Genomic DNA, 16,606 nt, shown 5'->3' on the forward strand with positions numbered 1-16,606 from the left:
AGGATAAGCTATAATTAAACTAATTACAACTATTTGATGGTACGCAGACCATTTTTGAATTGAAAAACAAATTTGGTGCTTTAGACCAATTACATTCAAATTAATGGTACGCAGACCATATTTTCTATCCTATTTGGGCCATACTAGTCACTTCATAACTTGCAAAACAGTACATATACAATATATACCATTCACCCATTCATTATCATGAATGGCCCACATAGCTGGTTAGTTAAAAACACGTTGTATGCATCACATAAATATTTGCAGCAATTAATCAAGGGCACCAATAATCTACCAATTATTCAGTCCTTATTAATTCTAATCAAGTTGTTTAACCTTAAAGGATTTGTAGACCTAATCAAGAGTTTATGACTAAAAATACTCCCACTTAAACCAATAACTTTATATGCTTTACTAATTTTAAACATAAAAATGTATTTCTAGTCTAACCAAAAACATACAAATTTAATTAAAATTTAAAGCTCGTATAAAATTATAATTGAATCCATTGATTTAATTTATTTTTCAGTTGAATTAAATGAATTTAAATTAATTCAAGGTTTAATTTTAGTAAAATAATTAGTATAAATTAAAATTTCTAATAACTATAATATTCAAAATTAAAATCCGAGAAAACAATTTAAATTATCAATTTTAAAATTAATTAAAATTATTTCCGAACTGAAAATTTAAAATTAAAACGAAACGCATCAATACTTTGCAAGACGAGGCACTTGGGCTTGCGCCCAAGCCCCATCGAGCTACGAGGCCCATGCCCCGTGCCTATTGATCGTCGCACATAGCCCACACAGCCAAACGCACCCACGCCCATGCCACGCACACACGCATCCTTGCGGGCTACGCTGCGCGCAGCATTGTTGCGTCGTGGCTGCTGCTCCTTGGCGAGCTTGGTGCGTCGTGGCGCAGCGTGCTGCTGCCCACACGCATCGTGCTCTTGCTGTGTGCCCATGCCCTCGCCCATCGCCCTGCACGCACGCCTAGGCGCAGGGCCTTGCGTGCCGCATAGCTCGTTGCTCGCTGCATTCGTACCGCACGGGCGACGAGCTCCCTTGCTCGTCGTCGCGTGCCCGCACTATACAACACCCCTTAAGGGTAACACGTAGCTTCCATTGCTTTGTGCGTGCAACATTTATGGGCGTTTTCATAAAAATTTAAAATTTTTAATTTAAAATTAATGACAAATTAATAAAACATATTAATTTCATAATTTTAGGGCTAAAAATCGAAAATTTATTAATCAATTAATTTCCGATTAACATGGATTCAAATTTAGGTCATAAAAATTTAAAATTTAACACAAATTAAAAAAATTTATGGTGGATTTTAATCATGGATACCTAATTAAATTATTAATTAATTATGAAAAACAAATCAATTCTAAATTATTCGAATTTCAACAAATTAATCATAATTACAAATTAGGTTGTATAATTAACAAGTCTAGGCATTCATAATTGTGAAACATATATTGTAGGTCAATCAAAAACTCAAGATTTATCAACAAGAATCGCAAATATTCAATTTAACATCTTACATTTACAAACTTTTGCGTTCGAAAAACTAAAACCTCCGAAAAGTCATAGTTAGGCTTCGAATTTGGGAATTCTGGATTCGGCCAAAAAATATTGTTTTTGTCAAAATTTTAGAATGCCTTTTACATGCGGAATTGACGCAAAAATCACTCGATTTGGATGAGTAACGAAGAAACTGCCGAAAAACTGCGTACATATAATTAAATAAACGCAATTTGCAATTAATTACAAAATTAATCACCCCTTTAATTCTTTGCAAATTTGTAAAATTTAACCATGTTCATGCAATTTAGATTATGAAAATAATAAGAGGCTCGTGATACCACTGTTATGTTATGATACATATGAATAAACATAAATCATGCGGAAAAACCATAAAGCTAGGAAACATATTATTAACACATAATCATTTAGCATAATTCAGATGCATACACTTTGTAGCGTGCCCTCCCTAGCTGCGCCCGAACCGAACAAGAACAAGAACAAGTCTTTAGGACTCCAAGTGTCGTCCCTCCGTAGATAGTCCACAGCACGTCCGGATCCGCCTTAAGCTTGACCAACTAGAATCGCCCTTAAGGTACTTAGAATTTTCGGCTATTGTAGGCAATGATGTGACTGAATTTTTGCTCTCAAAAATCACTTTATATACTTGAATTCTTACGTCAATAAATTTGTGACCCTAGGCACATATTTATAGAGTTATGGAAAAGGACTTAGAATCCTATTAGAATACCAATTTAGTTTAATTAGAATCCTGTTAGGACTCTTATTAAATAAAATCTATCTACTAGGATTAGGATTTAATCATAGAACAAATTCTAATAGATTTAGGATTTGTATTGCACACAACCGTACATGAGCACGAACACGAGAACCACCCGCGCAAGCCTTGCGGCCCACGTGAGCTGCACTCGCTCGCAACCCAAATGTCGCAGCCCATATTGCTCCGCGTGCGCCAAGGCCTTGCTGGGCCTGGCCTTGCGCTGGGCCTGGCTGTGTGTAATTGATGCGTGTGGTTTGCTGGGCGATGGCCCCGCTTCGTGTTGGGCCTTCGTCTGGCAGGCCTCGTCCGATGCTAATTCGTACGATACGCTTCCGATTAAATTCCCGATTCCGGAATTTATTTCCGATACGAACAATATTTAACATTTCCGATTCCGGAATTAACTTCCTTTTCGAACAAATATTTAATATTTCCGTTTCCGGAATTATTTTCCGATTCCGATAATATTTCCGATTCTGACAATATTTCCGTTTCCGGTAATATTTCCGATTCCGGCAATATTTCCATTTCCGATAATATTTTCCAATGCGTACCATAATATTTATATTTCCGATACGATCCATATTTCCGTTTCCGGCAATATCATCGTTTCCGGAGTATTCATTGTTTGCCTTTGACGATCTTAGCTCCCACTGAAACCAAGATCCGTCGATTCCGAATATCCATAGATGGAGTATGTAATGCCATTAAATACTTGATCCGTTTACGTACTATTTGTGTGACCCTACGGGTTCAGTCAAGAGTAAGATGTGGATTAATATCATTAATTCCACTTAAACTGAAGCGACCTCTAGCTAGGCATTCAGCTCACTTGATCTCACTGAATTTATTAACTTGTTTAATTAATACTGAACCGCATTTATTAGACTTACCATTAAATGCATACTTGGAACAAGGGCATTATTTCCTTCACGATAATACTTTGATAATTCTCTATAGTTATATTTATAAAAAGGGTTATTCTAGAAAATGGAGAATTGTCGGGGTGTTACAGTTGGAGAGTAGATTTTTAATAAACGTGATTCTAGAGGTGACTTGCAAGTGAAGTTATCTAGCAACGGGATTGATTGAGAACGTTTATTTTTATTTGCATTGTTTTAAACTCTATTTATTTTATTTAGTCTAGACTATAACTATTTCCGAGTTAGTTAATAGAATTGTTTTGAATTGGTTGTTTGGGCCTTTATGGTTCCAACTTGTAAGGAGGTCATTAACTATTATTTAATTATATTTTGAAAGTTAGTTATTTCAGCTGCGTAATTCTGGCCCTACCCTTGGCAGTTATCACGGTGGCGGTAATACTTTAGTAATTCCGTTATTTTAAGTTGGAAAATGGTTTTATAAAAGCAAGGAATTATCAGGGTGTTACAACACATACCTACTATCTAACCCATCTTTGCGTAAATAACAATTAACAATTAAAAATACCTTATGCCTCGTACTGCTTACAATAAAAATACTAATGTCATCATCAGTACTCACAATTTGCCGCTCCTCCTCCCCTCCATTACTCTCAGCATTGTAGACTTTTCTTTTCTTGCCACTTGAAGAACCTTCTTTCTGCTTCAACCCAATTACCCGACTAGCCGTTTTTCTCTACTCACAAACACACATAACAATCACCATTTATAATATATCAAAATATATATTAGAATTAATTTTAGCATATTTGTATTAATTACCGTCCGATTATTGCCACGTGTACAAATGGTGCTCCCCTTTGTAACATTTTCTTCATTCTTTTTCTCCTTGGGAGCATTTCTTAGAGACAATTAATTGTCATTTAATCAATTTTTATCTACACTATAACCAATTCAATACCACAACCAATTCATAAAGTCTCTTAATTCTGAAAGAAATATGTCCTTCACCCAAGGTGCATTAAGTCTAATACCAAGGTTCAGATTAATTGCGAACAATTAATTCAGTGAGATCAAGTGATCGGAACAGCTAGTTGGAGCAATGCTTCCGATCAGTGAGTTCTAATGGATATTAAACTCACAACTTACTCTTGACTGAACCTACAAGGTCACACCAATGACACGTAACAGATCACCGGATTAAATGAATCGGAAATTCATTTAATAGCTTTTCGAGAATTAGTTGTAAAACGTATTATACGATACGACCTTGCATCGGAATCGTATATCGTATCGCGAATATTCGTAAGCTAGGCGAAACGAATAAATCGTATCGTACGACGGTGATTCGTCGTATACGAAACGATAAATAATATATCGGAAATATTAATCGCGGATACGAAAGGGGCAACGTTGCCAGCCCAACGAGCCAAGGCGCGCAAGCGTGCAAGGCCCACTGGGCGTAGCAGCAAGCCAGCGCGCAAGGCCCATGTCTTGGCTGGGGGCGCGCGCGCACGCAAGGAACAGCAGCAGCAGCGCACACATCGCGGTCCAAGACCCAACGCCTGTGTGGCTGTGCGCGTGTGGGCTTGCGCGGACAGAGCTGGCTAGCGCTTGGCCTTTGTGCCTTGGCCGGTTGATATTATAACCTAAGGGTTATAATATTATTCCAACACACATGTTTTCCTTAACCTAATGCAAAAATCAGATTCTAACCTAAGGCAAGAGAAACCCTAAACTCTCTGTGCCTCCATTAGAATTGTTCTTCCCAAAAAGCACAAACTCTTGATCGATTGTCTAAGCTACGATAATCAACACGGATCTGATCGTGTCGGTGAACCAAGTAGAGGAACGACAAGTGGAGTTCTTTGTTCGTGTTCGTTGACAGATTATTGTGGAAAACACGCTTCGAATGTAAGTTTGCTTAATATGTGCTTTATACATGTTTCCTGGCTTTGGGGATTGTTTCCGTACATGTTATTATGTTTAACTATATTCCCCTACAAATTCAACTACTACACAAACGCTTAATACCATTTTCAACTACACACACATATACCATGAAAAACAACTGATTTTGGTGCAATTAACCTTTTACAAAATTATTTCCAATACCATTTGCAACTAAACAGAAATTTAATACCATTTTCATGATCAACTAGTAATTTTTATACCATTTGAACACAAACCAATATTTTCAATAAAATTCCCCAGAACCACCCTATTTCTTGTACAAATTACAAATTTTTGCACAACTAAAACACCAATTTCGACAAGCAGCACAATACGATAACAAACAACCTGTTTTTTAATAACCATTTCAAACAAAAACATAACATTTCTAACATTTCCAACACTATGCACCATTTAAAACCAAAACCTAATTGAAACACATGCACAATTATATAACCATTTTCTGGGAAAATCAAATGAAAGTAGCCGCCGGATGCTTGAAAAAATCGTTGAACTTGAAGCTTGAACAGTAGCCGCCGAAAAAACCTCACGAATTGGACAACGAAATCACCAGAAGTCCCACAGCTTGATAATGGAGGAGAGATAATTTTTCACAGAAATATTTGGGCAACTTTCGTGAATTGCAGCGAAGAAGGAGGAGGAAGAATGAGAAGCGAGATTTTTTTGGAGGAGAGGGAGTTGACTGTGAGTATTACATATGCGATTTTTCGAATAAAAAAATTTAGAAATGAAAATTTTGGGCAGTTGGTACAAAACGGAGTCTGTTTCATACAGGTGGGCCTTTCCACTTTTCCATGTGAAATGACGACGAAGTCCCCACTTGTGTCCAAATTGGCCGCAAGCCAATATGGGCTGAGACGCCCTCAAGTCGATATGTCCAGATTGGAGAATGGAGAACATGAGAGGAGGAGGAGGAGGAACCGTTTTTTTTTTAACCCCTTTTATTTTCTCTTTTTTAGAAAATTAATTTTCTAAATTATTTAAGTAATTTCAGAAAATATAATAAAACGATTTAAATGATTTATGTAATATGTTGAAAATAATTTATGAAATTATCTATTACATTATACTAAAACAGACACCAGGAATGACAAATGTCACTCCATAGTGTAAAATTTTCCCGCCAAAATAAAACTTCATAAAGAATCTCTATTTTATTATTTTGTTTATTTTCTATCCTTATATATTAACTGTCTATGTATGGAAAACTTTTGTTTATAGATTATGGAAATAATATATACCACATACTACTTTGCTAAAAGTATTTTTGGTAATATTTTAGTCATAATCTTTATACTTCGTATTAATAATAAAAATATATTTATTCAATATTTTGGTCAAATCAACATATTAGTATATCGAATACTTTCGTCAAAATTAGCGTATCAAGTTTATAAAATATGTAATACGTAGTAGGACAAAAATTACATACGAAGTGTTAAAATTTATTAATTATGTAATAATTTTTCCAAAATATGATGATTAAATGATTATGACAAAAGTATGATGATTAAATGATTATGTTCAAGATTTATTAATTATGCAATAATTTTTCTTAATTACATAGTGTTAAAATTGGTCAAATAATTTTAGACCTGATCAAATGGCGGGCCGGGCTTAAGCGTAAAAAAGCAGCCCGGTATGTCGGGCCGGGCCAAGATTCGGGCCAAAATTTTGTGCCCAAACCCGTTATTTTCGGGCCGGGCCTACCGGGCATTTCGGGCCATTTCCGGGCCGGGCCAAATTTATAACTAAAAAGTGTATTTTTGTGTTTCCCAAACCCGCCCAAAAAAATAAAATTTTCGGACTGGGTCGGGCCGGGCCGGAAGAATCTGCCCAAACCCGCAAAATTCCGGGCGGGTCGGGCCGGGCCGACGGGCCGGGCTCATCTTGATCAGGTCTAAATAATTTTAAAATATCCGTGCATGCACGACATCTAATCTAGTATGAAATAAAGTAATACAAATAAGGTCAATGGTTGAGATCAATTTGGTAACAATAGATGGCTTGGATTCATCTAGTTATTTTTTTTAATAAAGGAAGAAAACTCAGTCGGATGACCTGAAATCATCATTTCAAATGATTACAATGACTCAGCGTAAATTAGATAGGATAATAAAATGAATAATGAAACTTATGCTCAAACCTCGTACTACTGGAGTACTCGGGTCCAACTCTAAGTAACTTGGTAAATACACGTTAAAGATTGACAAGTAGCCGAAACATATATGATAGAGATGATCAACGTTGGCTCGGCCCGAAATTTCCCGGGTTTTGGGCAGAATTTTCGGCCCGGTTTCGGGCCAAGCCCGACCCGAACTTTTTAAAAAAAATGCAGGTTTTGGACAACGTAAAACAACATTTTTAGTTATAAATTTGGCCCGATCCGAAAATGGCCCGAAAAGCCTGCTACTGTTGGCCCAAAATAGCGGATTTTGGGCACAAAAAATCGACCCTAAGTTTGGCCCCAGCCAACCCGAAACAAGGGACATATTTTTATGCCCTCGACCCGGCCCACGACCCGGCCCACATTTTGATCGGGTCTATGAAAAACATTCCATCTAGGTATGTTGATTAAGACATTTATAACCAATTCTCCAAAACGAATTATGAGAAAGAGCTACAACAACAATTTGCACGAAAGATGAGAGAAATAGAATTATCGTTGAATCAAACCCAAAAGATTCGACTACAAAGAGCCTTAGATAGGCTCCAATCTCTCTCTTCCAAATCCACTTCTAATTCTTCCGTCACGGTCGCCGACACCATCCCTGTCAACGATGAAGATGGCATCCTCAAGTATTTATACTTCTTCCTTTCGCTTTCAAAACCCTAATTTCTTTAATTCTTACTTGATAATTTCTGTTGTTGTTTTTCAGGGGGCATGGAACATTAGAGGTCGACAGCGAAGTGGTCGCGACTGTGTGCGGCGTTGTCGAAAGAGTTAACAAGCTCATCTATGTTCGTTCTTTGCGATCCAGGTATCGTCAATTCGAGTGTTTTTTGCTGCTGTTTAGCTCGTTGTGTTTGAATTTTTAAATAAGCTTATTCTTTTGAGAATTTGCTGCTATTTTTGTGTTTGAAATAAGTTTTTTTTCCTGAGGACTTACGGATGTTTTTTCTGTTTGAAATGAGCATTTTTTCGAGAATTTGCTGTTGTTTTGGGAAGTAGGCTTTGTTTCGAGAATTTATACTGATGTTTTATGTTTGAAATAAGCTTTGTTTTCGAAAATTTGATGCTGTTTTGAAATAAGCTTTGTTTTCGACAATTTGATGCTGTTTTGAAATAAGCTTTGTTTTCGACAATTTGATGCTGTTTTGAAATTAGCTCTGTTTTGAGAACTTGCTGTTAGTGTTTAGCAATTATTTGAAATATTGTCTGAGTTTTTGTTGATGGATTGGTTTCTGTAGGTACAAGCCTGAAACAGGAGATATTGTGGTTGGACGAGTTGTTGAGGTGAGAATCTGATGAGTTAATTTGTAATTTGTGGTATGCTTTAATGAACATGAAGCCGTTGATAGTTTTTTTAATTTTCCGTATTTTTTTTAGTATACTATCAATAATGAATTTAGGAACTACATAGTATAAATTAATATGGAACTTGTACATTTTAATGAACGTATAGGTGCTGAATTAATATGTAATTTGAGTCTTACTCCCTCCGTATTTTTTTAAGAGATACACTTGCCTTTTCCGGCCGTATTTATTTAAGAGATATACTTGCCATTTTTAGTAACTTATCAACCCCACCATCTAATTAAATAATACATCTAATATACCCTATCACCCACCATCCTATTAAACAAATATTTTCATAAACCCACCCCACCCTCCACCCACCAAAATGACATGGTCCCCACATATTTAATTATTAAAATATCTATCCAACCCCACTTGCTTTATTATTTTATTTCATTCAATTATTCTTCTTAATACCCGTGCCCGGCCAAGTGTATCTCTTAAAAAAATACGGAGGGAGTATTACTAGTTTGGTGCTGTGAATAGAACCTGAGTGGAGTAGTTGTTGTGTGGTTTGTTTGATTTTTCTTTCACGAGTTTCATGTGAGAGTTTGGAGGGGGGATGGGATGGTATGGGATGGTTTGCGGTAGAAGTGAATGTAAGCTTGTTTTATTTTTGGACGATGATATCTCTGCCCAACATATTTTTTTGAAGATTTGATAAATAAGATATATTGGCTAAATTGAAAGTGTTGTTCAGGTTGCTCAAAAGCGGTGGAGAATTGAGATAAATTCAAACCAAGATGCGGTTCTAATGCTTTCTTCTGTGACTTTGCCTGATGGCATCCAGGTTTATTATATGGAGTATATTTTTCTTAATTGCTGTTCATTTTTTTGGTGTCCGCACAATTTCTCCATGTTGGATATTGTTACTTGAAATTTCTCCTATTCTGCACTTTTTATTGAAGTAGGAGTATCTGAATTTTGTGTTTTGAACTGTAGGCAGTATTTAGTTAAAACTCTTTCTGCTTCTAGCCTAACAGGATGGTGATTTTTTATTTATTCGTTTTGTTTCTATCAACTTTTGAGTGGGACCGTGATTACTTCTACTTTGTTTTCTCAATACTTTACTTTCATCATGTTGCTCAATATGGTCAGCCGTCAGTGCACTATCCAATATCTTAAGTTCAGGTATTAAGTTCCTGGTACTGATTTGTGATGTCCTAGCCTTAAAGTTCTTGGGAATTGACCTGCCACTCCCTTAACTATGACTCTAGATATAGAAAACCGAAAACTAGAAATGCGAAAATTACACCTCGGAATTGTTATTGTTATTTACTAGTTTGGATTAAGAGTTTTATACCAAACGAGTCTGATGTCTAGCAGCTGAAGCAGCAGCTCGAGGATGGCAGGAAAATGTAAAGCTTTTGCCTCTACCTTCCAAATTGTTTGCCTAAATCTAACTATTTTGAACAAGTTTTTCTTTACCCTAGAGAAGGTAAAAAGTTCTTATTGTATACATTGAATTACTATGCTCTACTAACTGTACTGTTACTCTGTTAGTATGTTATAACCCATTGAACAGCCATTATAGAGTAAGCTCAGTACAATGCATATTGTGTATCTGTAACAATGCGAACCAAACATATTTTGAATTAGGTACCCATGTTCTGAAACTTGAAAATAATATATTCCTGTGTTGGTTGTGTATGGACTATGGATAGGATGTGATTGTTTGGAGAAAGAGGAGCTGAAGAAGAACGATAACACTAGCTAAGTTGTTAATTCCCCCATCCAACTATGGCCTATGTAATATGTTAGTGAGATAAAGGGAGGAGTCAACTATCATTAAAAATTTCAATGCTATAACCACCATGATTGGTAAACCTTCCGCATAAAGCAGGGGTTTGTCAATGTCTGATGCTAACCACCTCTTTCCTCAAATTGGAAGGACACAACTACACATATGAAAAGAAAAGAACAAACAATACATTCGGAGAGGGTCAGCAACTCAGCATTCTAAGTGCTACTAATATTGAGATGCAAGGTAGTAAATGCTTCTTAAGGGGTCCAACTTCTTCTTCCTAGGTTGATCTCTGATTCTCAAGTATCATATTTTCTTATTCTCTCACGTATGGTCTTTGGTTATTTTTATGCTCGCCTTGTGGGAGTCTTGAGTCTCTTAACAGATGTTTCTAGGACTAGGGTAGTGACTTGACGCGCACCAATATCCAGGTTTAGTGACTTGTGGTCACCGCTCTCCAAAGCCTAAACTTACCAAATTCTCAACACCCTCCTCTTAACCTGGTGTGCCTTAATTTATAGCATCTCTACTCTAACTACCTAATTTATCTTCTTTCTATGGATACTAGCATTAATATTACTTGCAATGCCTATTATAACCTCTACTAGTTCATTACAATTCTTGTCCCCCTAAACTTCTACCTTTTCCTCAAGGTGGATAGTAGTCGCCAGTCGGCACTCGATTCTTGAACTCAATAAAGTTGGTCAATGTTATCTTCATAGCAGTGCTGCTATAGACATAGATGTTCAAGCTCTTCTTTGCTAAGTGTTGCAAGCAAACTAATCTGGTTGTCATGGGGAAGTAGAAACCGCCATGTGATGAAATTAAGGTGAAAGTGGGAATGGTCTTGTGTTGAGATGAGTTCGATATCTGATTGTAAGCTTTTGAGTTGGGGAAATTAGAAAAGAAATTTGGTTTAAAAATTGAAGGTCGAGTGGGTTTGTTGAAAATTTGGTTGGGTGGAGATTGAGTTGGGAGGTGGGTGATTCGGGTCTCAAAATTTTGGCAGATAGATGTTGGGTAAGTTGGGTGGGGTCGTTACTTGAGGGTTAGGAGTAATTGGGTTTCAGAGGTGGGGAAAGCAAATTGAGCCTAAACTCCTAAAGTCGTATGTTTGGCCTTCTTTTGTAAAAGATGGCAGGACTTCTAAGTGGCTAGGCCCACTCGCATTTCATCACCATATATGGTTGGTTTAGCATGCAAACACTCCCATCTTTTTGTTGCACGTGCCTTGTCCCAGCTCAAAATTTGTGTCCCCGTCACCATAACTTCATTGCTGTCATCCTCATCACTACCGTGTCCCTTACAAATTTGCCTTTACTAACTCCATCTTCTACAATTGGCTTCTCCTCCAAGCCAACAGTTAACACAATAAAGCTTCTTCCACACAACTTCTGGAGGCGTTGTGCTCAACCACCAGAATTCTCACTGGCAAAGAAAAGTGAACCATCCCCGGCATTTAATTTTTTTTGAAAAATCCATAGGTCCACCCCCAGACCTGCTTGTTTTTTAACCGCCCTTCACGGATCCCTCTAGTCCCCTTGTCCAGGCCATCATAACTGGTGGTTCGAACACCAAACTTACGATATCCGGCTAGGAAACCAGGACCTCCTCCTGAGCCAAATAGTTCTCTCTTTTGCTCTATTCTGCTCCTCCTCCACCCCTAGTAAATCCACTCAAATCTCTGCTCAAGCTACCACCGTTAACCTTGCCTTGTAAGAGATCACCAGATCCACCACTCGAACGTCTTCGCAACCAGGACCACCATCTAATTCACTGGCGAGACCACCTCTTCCTCCACCGGTAAAGCCTCAAGCAAAATCACCTTGCCGTTCATTAATTTTTCCATTAGCGTCCCTATACTTTCGGAGTTCACCATTGAAAACATAAGATGTATTGCCAGGTTTCTGCCAACCAAGCCTAATTGATCTTCGCCGGTGTGATAAAACTCTGACACTATTATCAGATGCACTTTTGACCACCTCCCTATTTGCTTGGTTCAGCTGTGTTTCTCTTCCTCTTCAAGTGCCTCTCGAAGTTGCTTAAACCCTGGGGCAAAAGTTTCATCACGTGTTCTCCAAATTTCTTTTTGAAGGTTCTTGAAACTTCTCGTTATCTCCATTTTTTTGGAGAATTCATTTCCTAAAATCTCCTCCCGAACTGGTGATCACGCGACTTCCATCTTTTTTTTTTTTCCAGAATACAAAATAGGTAATCCATGTACAACTGTGATACCAAGTGTAAACAACTGATGTTTTTTAGCACAAACAATATTACAAATTGATTGATTGATGAATGGACAAGAAATGGGATAGAAAGGTAGTGTCCTGAGGCCACCAATCTCCAGGTTTAGCTTACCAAATTCTCAACACCCTCCTCTAAACCTAGTGTGCCCTTATCTATAGCATCTCTAATCTAAGGGTGCGTTCTATTCACCTGATTTTCACTTATTTTTTCTGAATTTATCTTATATGAACTTATCTGAACTTAACTGAACTTATCTTATATGAACTTATCTGAACTTATCAAAACTTATTTTAGTTGTAAGTTGTACTTGGTCAACCCTTATTTTTCCTAACTTAACTGAACTTATCTGAACTTAACTGAACTTATTTTTCCTGAAATAAGTGGAAATAAGGTGAACGGAACAGGGACTAAGTATCTAACTACCTAATTTGTCTTCTTCATTCGGATACTAGCATTAATATTATTTCCACTACCGATTATAACCTCTACTATTTAGTTCAATTCATTGTCTTTAATAAGAGAGATTCTGTTTTTCACCTTTAAAAGGAATAACAAGGTAACAGTACCGGAAACATGTGTCTTTGTGAATAATAGATCATCGGTATTTTTATGTTAGTTCATTTGGCCAATGCTGTCGATTTTGTAGATGATGTGCCATCTATGTGATTTGCTTTCTGAAATCAACATGACAAAAACTAATCTTCAGTTTGTTGTCTTTGCTAGAGGCGGCGTACACCAATTGATGAACTCAACATGCGTAATATCTTTGTAGAGAATGATGTCATTTCTGTAAGTTTCTTTGGTTGTTCAACTGTTGTAATCCTAGGTCCATGTCAACTTCAAATAACCAAATGTATATGTATTAATATCTTCCTCACAGGCTGAGGTTCGAAATGGTCAACATGACGGTATTTGGCAGCTACATGCAAGGAGTAACAAGTATGGCAAGGTATGGTTTTGAGTCTTTTAATTTTTCCTATCTTTCTTCACATATCTAGTTTTTGTTAATATGGGAACTCGGGCATTAATTTAGTCAACTCTTCAGGGAAGGGAGAGTGAATGAGTAATTGAAAGGGCTGCTTTTTAAATGAACTAAAGGGACTTCTGAAAGCAGTGGGCATAATCTTTCTTTTGTTTCTGTTGTGTAACAACATCCTCTCTGTCCATTTGGGCCCTTCTCTCGCCCTTCAAAATTGGTGTCTTCATCTTAGTCGTTTAGAGCCTCAAATCACTGTGCCTACAATAACATAGAAGCTTTAAGGATGTTAATTTTGTGATTTTTGGGATTCTGAATTACCAGAAAATTCTTGTTTTTACTTTGTTGACGTTAATTGATTGTTTTTGTGGCAGCTTGACAGGGGCCAATTGATCGCTGTCCCTACATACTTGGTGAAAAGACGCAAGCAACACTTCCACCAGTTGGATAAATACGGGGTTCTGTTAATACTTGGATGTAATGGTTATGTCTGGGTTGGTGAACTCACTGAAGCAAAAGATAGTATGGAAGTGGATGATGTGAATGAATCTGAGAAAAGCAATGCAAAATCCAGCGATCAAACGAAACTTGAAGAAAATTACACTGCCTTGGAAACAAGGGAAAACATTTGCAGGATTGCGAATGCTGTGCGAGTCTTGTCCATTCTAGGTTTTAGTATAACTGTTGAAGTTATACTGGAGATGTGTGAATTGAGTATCTTATTGAATCTTGACATCCATGATATGCTTGGAGCTGAGTTCTGTGTTACAGTTGCTGAGAAAGAGGCTGTCAGACGGAGTTTGTAAATAAGAGGAAGGGTTGATTATAGTTTCGCGAAAATGCCTGTCAAGGTAGTTTAACAGAAGCCCCAATTATGGTTAGAACAACGTCCTTTTTTGAACTTTTTTATTGAGCAAGGGTGAACCGTGAATGTAATAGAGACATTCATCATAGACTAAACTTTTTTAAACCATGAATATGTTTTATCTTAAAATCAATCATTTAGGGCTCATCGGTATCAGTTTCAGTTTTCAAACCTGTTAGATTTTTAAACCGACAAAACATGATATTCGTTTTCGAGTGTTGGTGTTCTTTTCTTATTGAGCTCCTTTTGATTTTTTTTTTTATTTGACCAATATTTATCCCTTTTGTACCCTAATATTCAAACCCCTTAATTATTTGTCCAATATATATATATATTAGATTATTAATTTTCAACTCTGCAAATTTAAGTACTAAAGAATAGGGTTAAGAGAGGTACGGGAGTAGTGTAACGTGGCATCTTAAAATGATCGAAAACTTAGTTTATGGACAATATCTCTTTTTTTATCGGTAAGAAAAGTGATCATACTGAACTAACACCTATAATTAGTGTTATAGGTGTTAGTTCAGTATATGCAGGTCAACGCTCGAGAACATAAAGGATGGCAACGAAATGCCCACTCGGAGCACAAGCAATGTAAAGTTCGAACTGTTGACCTCCGAGTCACGAGTCGAAGTCGCCATAATCTCCACCAAGCAAGATTTGTGGTAATGTAGGACTGATCTATACAACTACTAAATACCGTGTTACGACATGTTATCTTGAAATGTACATAGGAAAAGAATTAGTGTTGGATGTGCTCTTGCTCATGGTACAACAGATTTCCATGTGAAGCTTCCTATTTGATAATGACCATCACTTGTGTCACTTTTCTTTCTATCATATACACATCTATTACGGCAGTTTCTGAGATTTTTGGGGCATGGGGCAAATCATTCATAAAGGACCCCTTATGTATAGTGGATGGAATTAAATTTTCAAAAGCTTTTGCGTAGATCGTTTAACGGTTAGACCACTTTTTTGGTACTAACTAAAATAGTGTAAAACATAACTAAAAATAATAAAATCATAACTAATTGAATAACAAAATAATTAAGGTATAAAGACAAATAGTTAAATTTATGAGTGGAATAGTTTATTTTTGAACAAACTTATTATTAACTAAAACTCATAAAATCTTAACTAATTGATTTCATTGTTTAACTGATCGGTTCAATGTTTAACTAATTGGTTCGGTTGCGTAACCAATTGGTTTCGTTGCTTAACTAATTGAATTTCAGACTTAGCTAATTGGTTTCAGTGGTTAACTAATTAGTTAAAGTGCATAACTAATTAGTTCCAGTGCATAAAAGTGGTCTAACCGTTAGATCGTCTTTCCTAAAAGTTTGTATTAAATTTTGGTATTCTCCGTCCAAAAATACTTTTAGAGTTGTATGTAATTTTTACTTATTATCAAGAAAGTTAATATATAAATAAAAAAAAACTAAAGAGAGTGTAAGACACCAAATATGTATCTCCCCTAAAAGTCTGATGACGATACAACCCGTCTACTTTTAGTTGGAAAACTCTGTGCGGAAGCACCAATATTGCTAAGGACTAAGCTCAATTTCCATGTTCCTATTCCAAATTCTAGTTCAAGCTCCAAAAATCATATTTCCACGTCCAAATTCCAAAAATCCAATTCATGGGTCCGTTTCCCAACCTCAGAGTAGGACAAATCACAATTAACTATTCATTGATTAACAATCGTAATTGATTTTTAAAGATCGATTCATTCAAGAATCTGAGAATTTGAGAAACGAAACGAAAACCACTTCCTGAGCAGAATTTGAGAATTTTCGGGCAGAGTCCCAAAACAAAATTGGATTTTTTTATTAGGATGTCGTTTCCACCCAGAAAACATTAGGGGGTGTTTGGTTCGCGGTTTCTAGGTATGAGGTATGAGTTTAGAATGGTCTAAACCCATACTATGTGTTTGGTTGGAGTTTTTAAGACTTCTAAACCCATACCTCAAACCCCCAAGGTATGGGGTTTAAAAACCTAGGGGGAGGTGGGTATGGCTCATACCTTTACTCCAGGTATCAAACAAAAGGAAAAAACTCATCCCCAAATCGAACCAAAC

General features: G+C 36.7%; 1 protein-coding gene across 1 annotated transcript; it reads left to right on the forward strand.

The window, feature by feature from the left end:
- The first annotated feature begins 7,765 nt into the window (after positions 1–7,765).
- On the forward strand, positions 7,766–14,741 carry LOC110778234 (exosome complex component RRP4 homolog). Its single transcript, XM_021982807.2, has 7 exons — positions 7,766–7,973; positions 8,054–8,155; positions 8,586–8,631; positions 9,395–9,484; positions 13,409–13,474; positions 13,566–13,634; positions 14,036–14,741. The coding sequence occupies exons 1-7, from the start codon at positions 7,819–7,821 to the stop codon at positions 14,465–14,467; spliced, it is 960 nt and encodes a 319-aa protein (XP_021838499.1). The 5' UTR covers positions 7,766–7,818; the 3' UTR covers positions 14,468–14,741.
- The last annotated feature ends 1,865 nt before the right edge of the window (positions 14,742–16,606 follow it).

The sequence above is a fragment of the Spinacia oleracea genome, chromosome 2 (assembly GCF_020520425.1).
Source record: "Spinacia oleracea cultivar Varoflay chromosome 2, BTI_SOV_V1, whole genome shotgun sequence".
Classification (NCBI taxonomy): domain Eukaryota; kingdom Viridiplantae; phylum Streptophyta; class Magnoliopsida; order Caryophyllales; family Amaranthaceae; genus Spinacia; species Spinacia oleracea.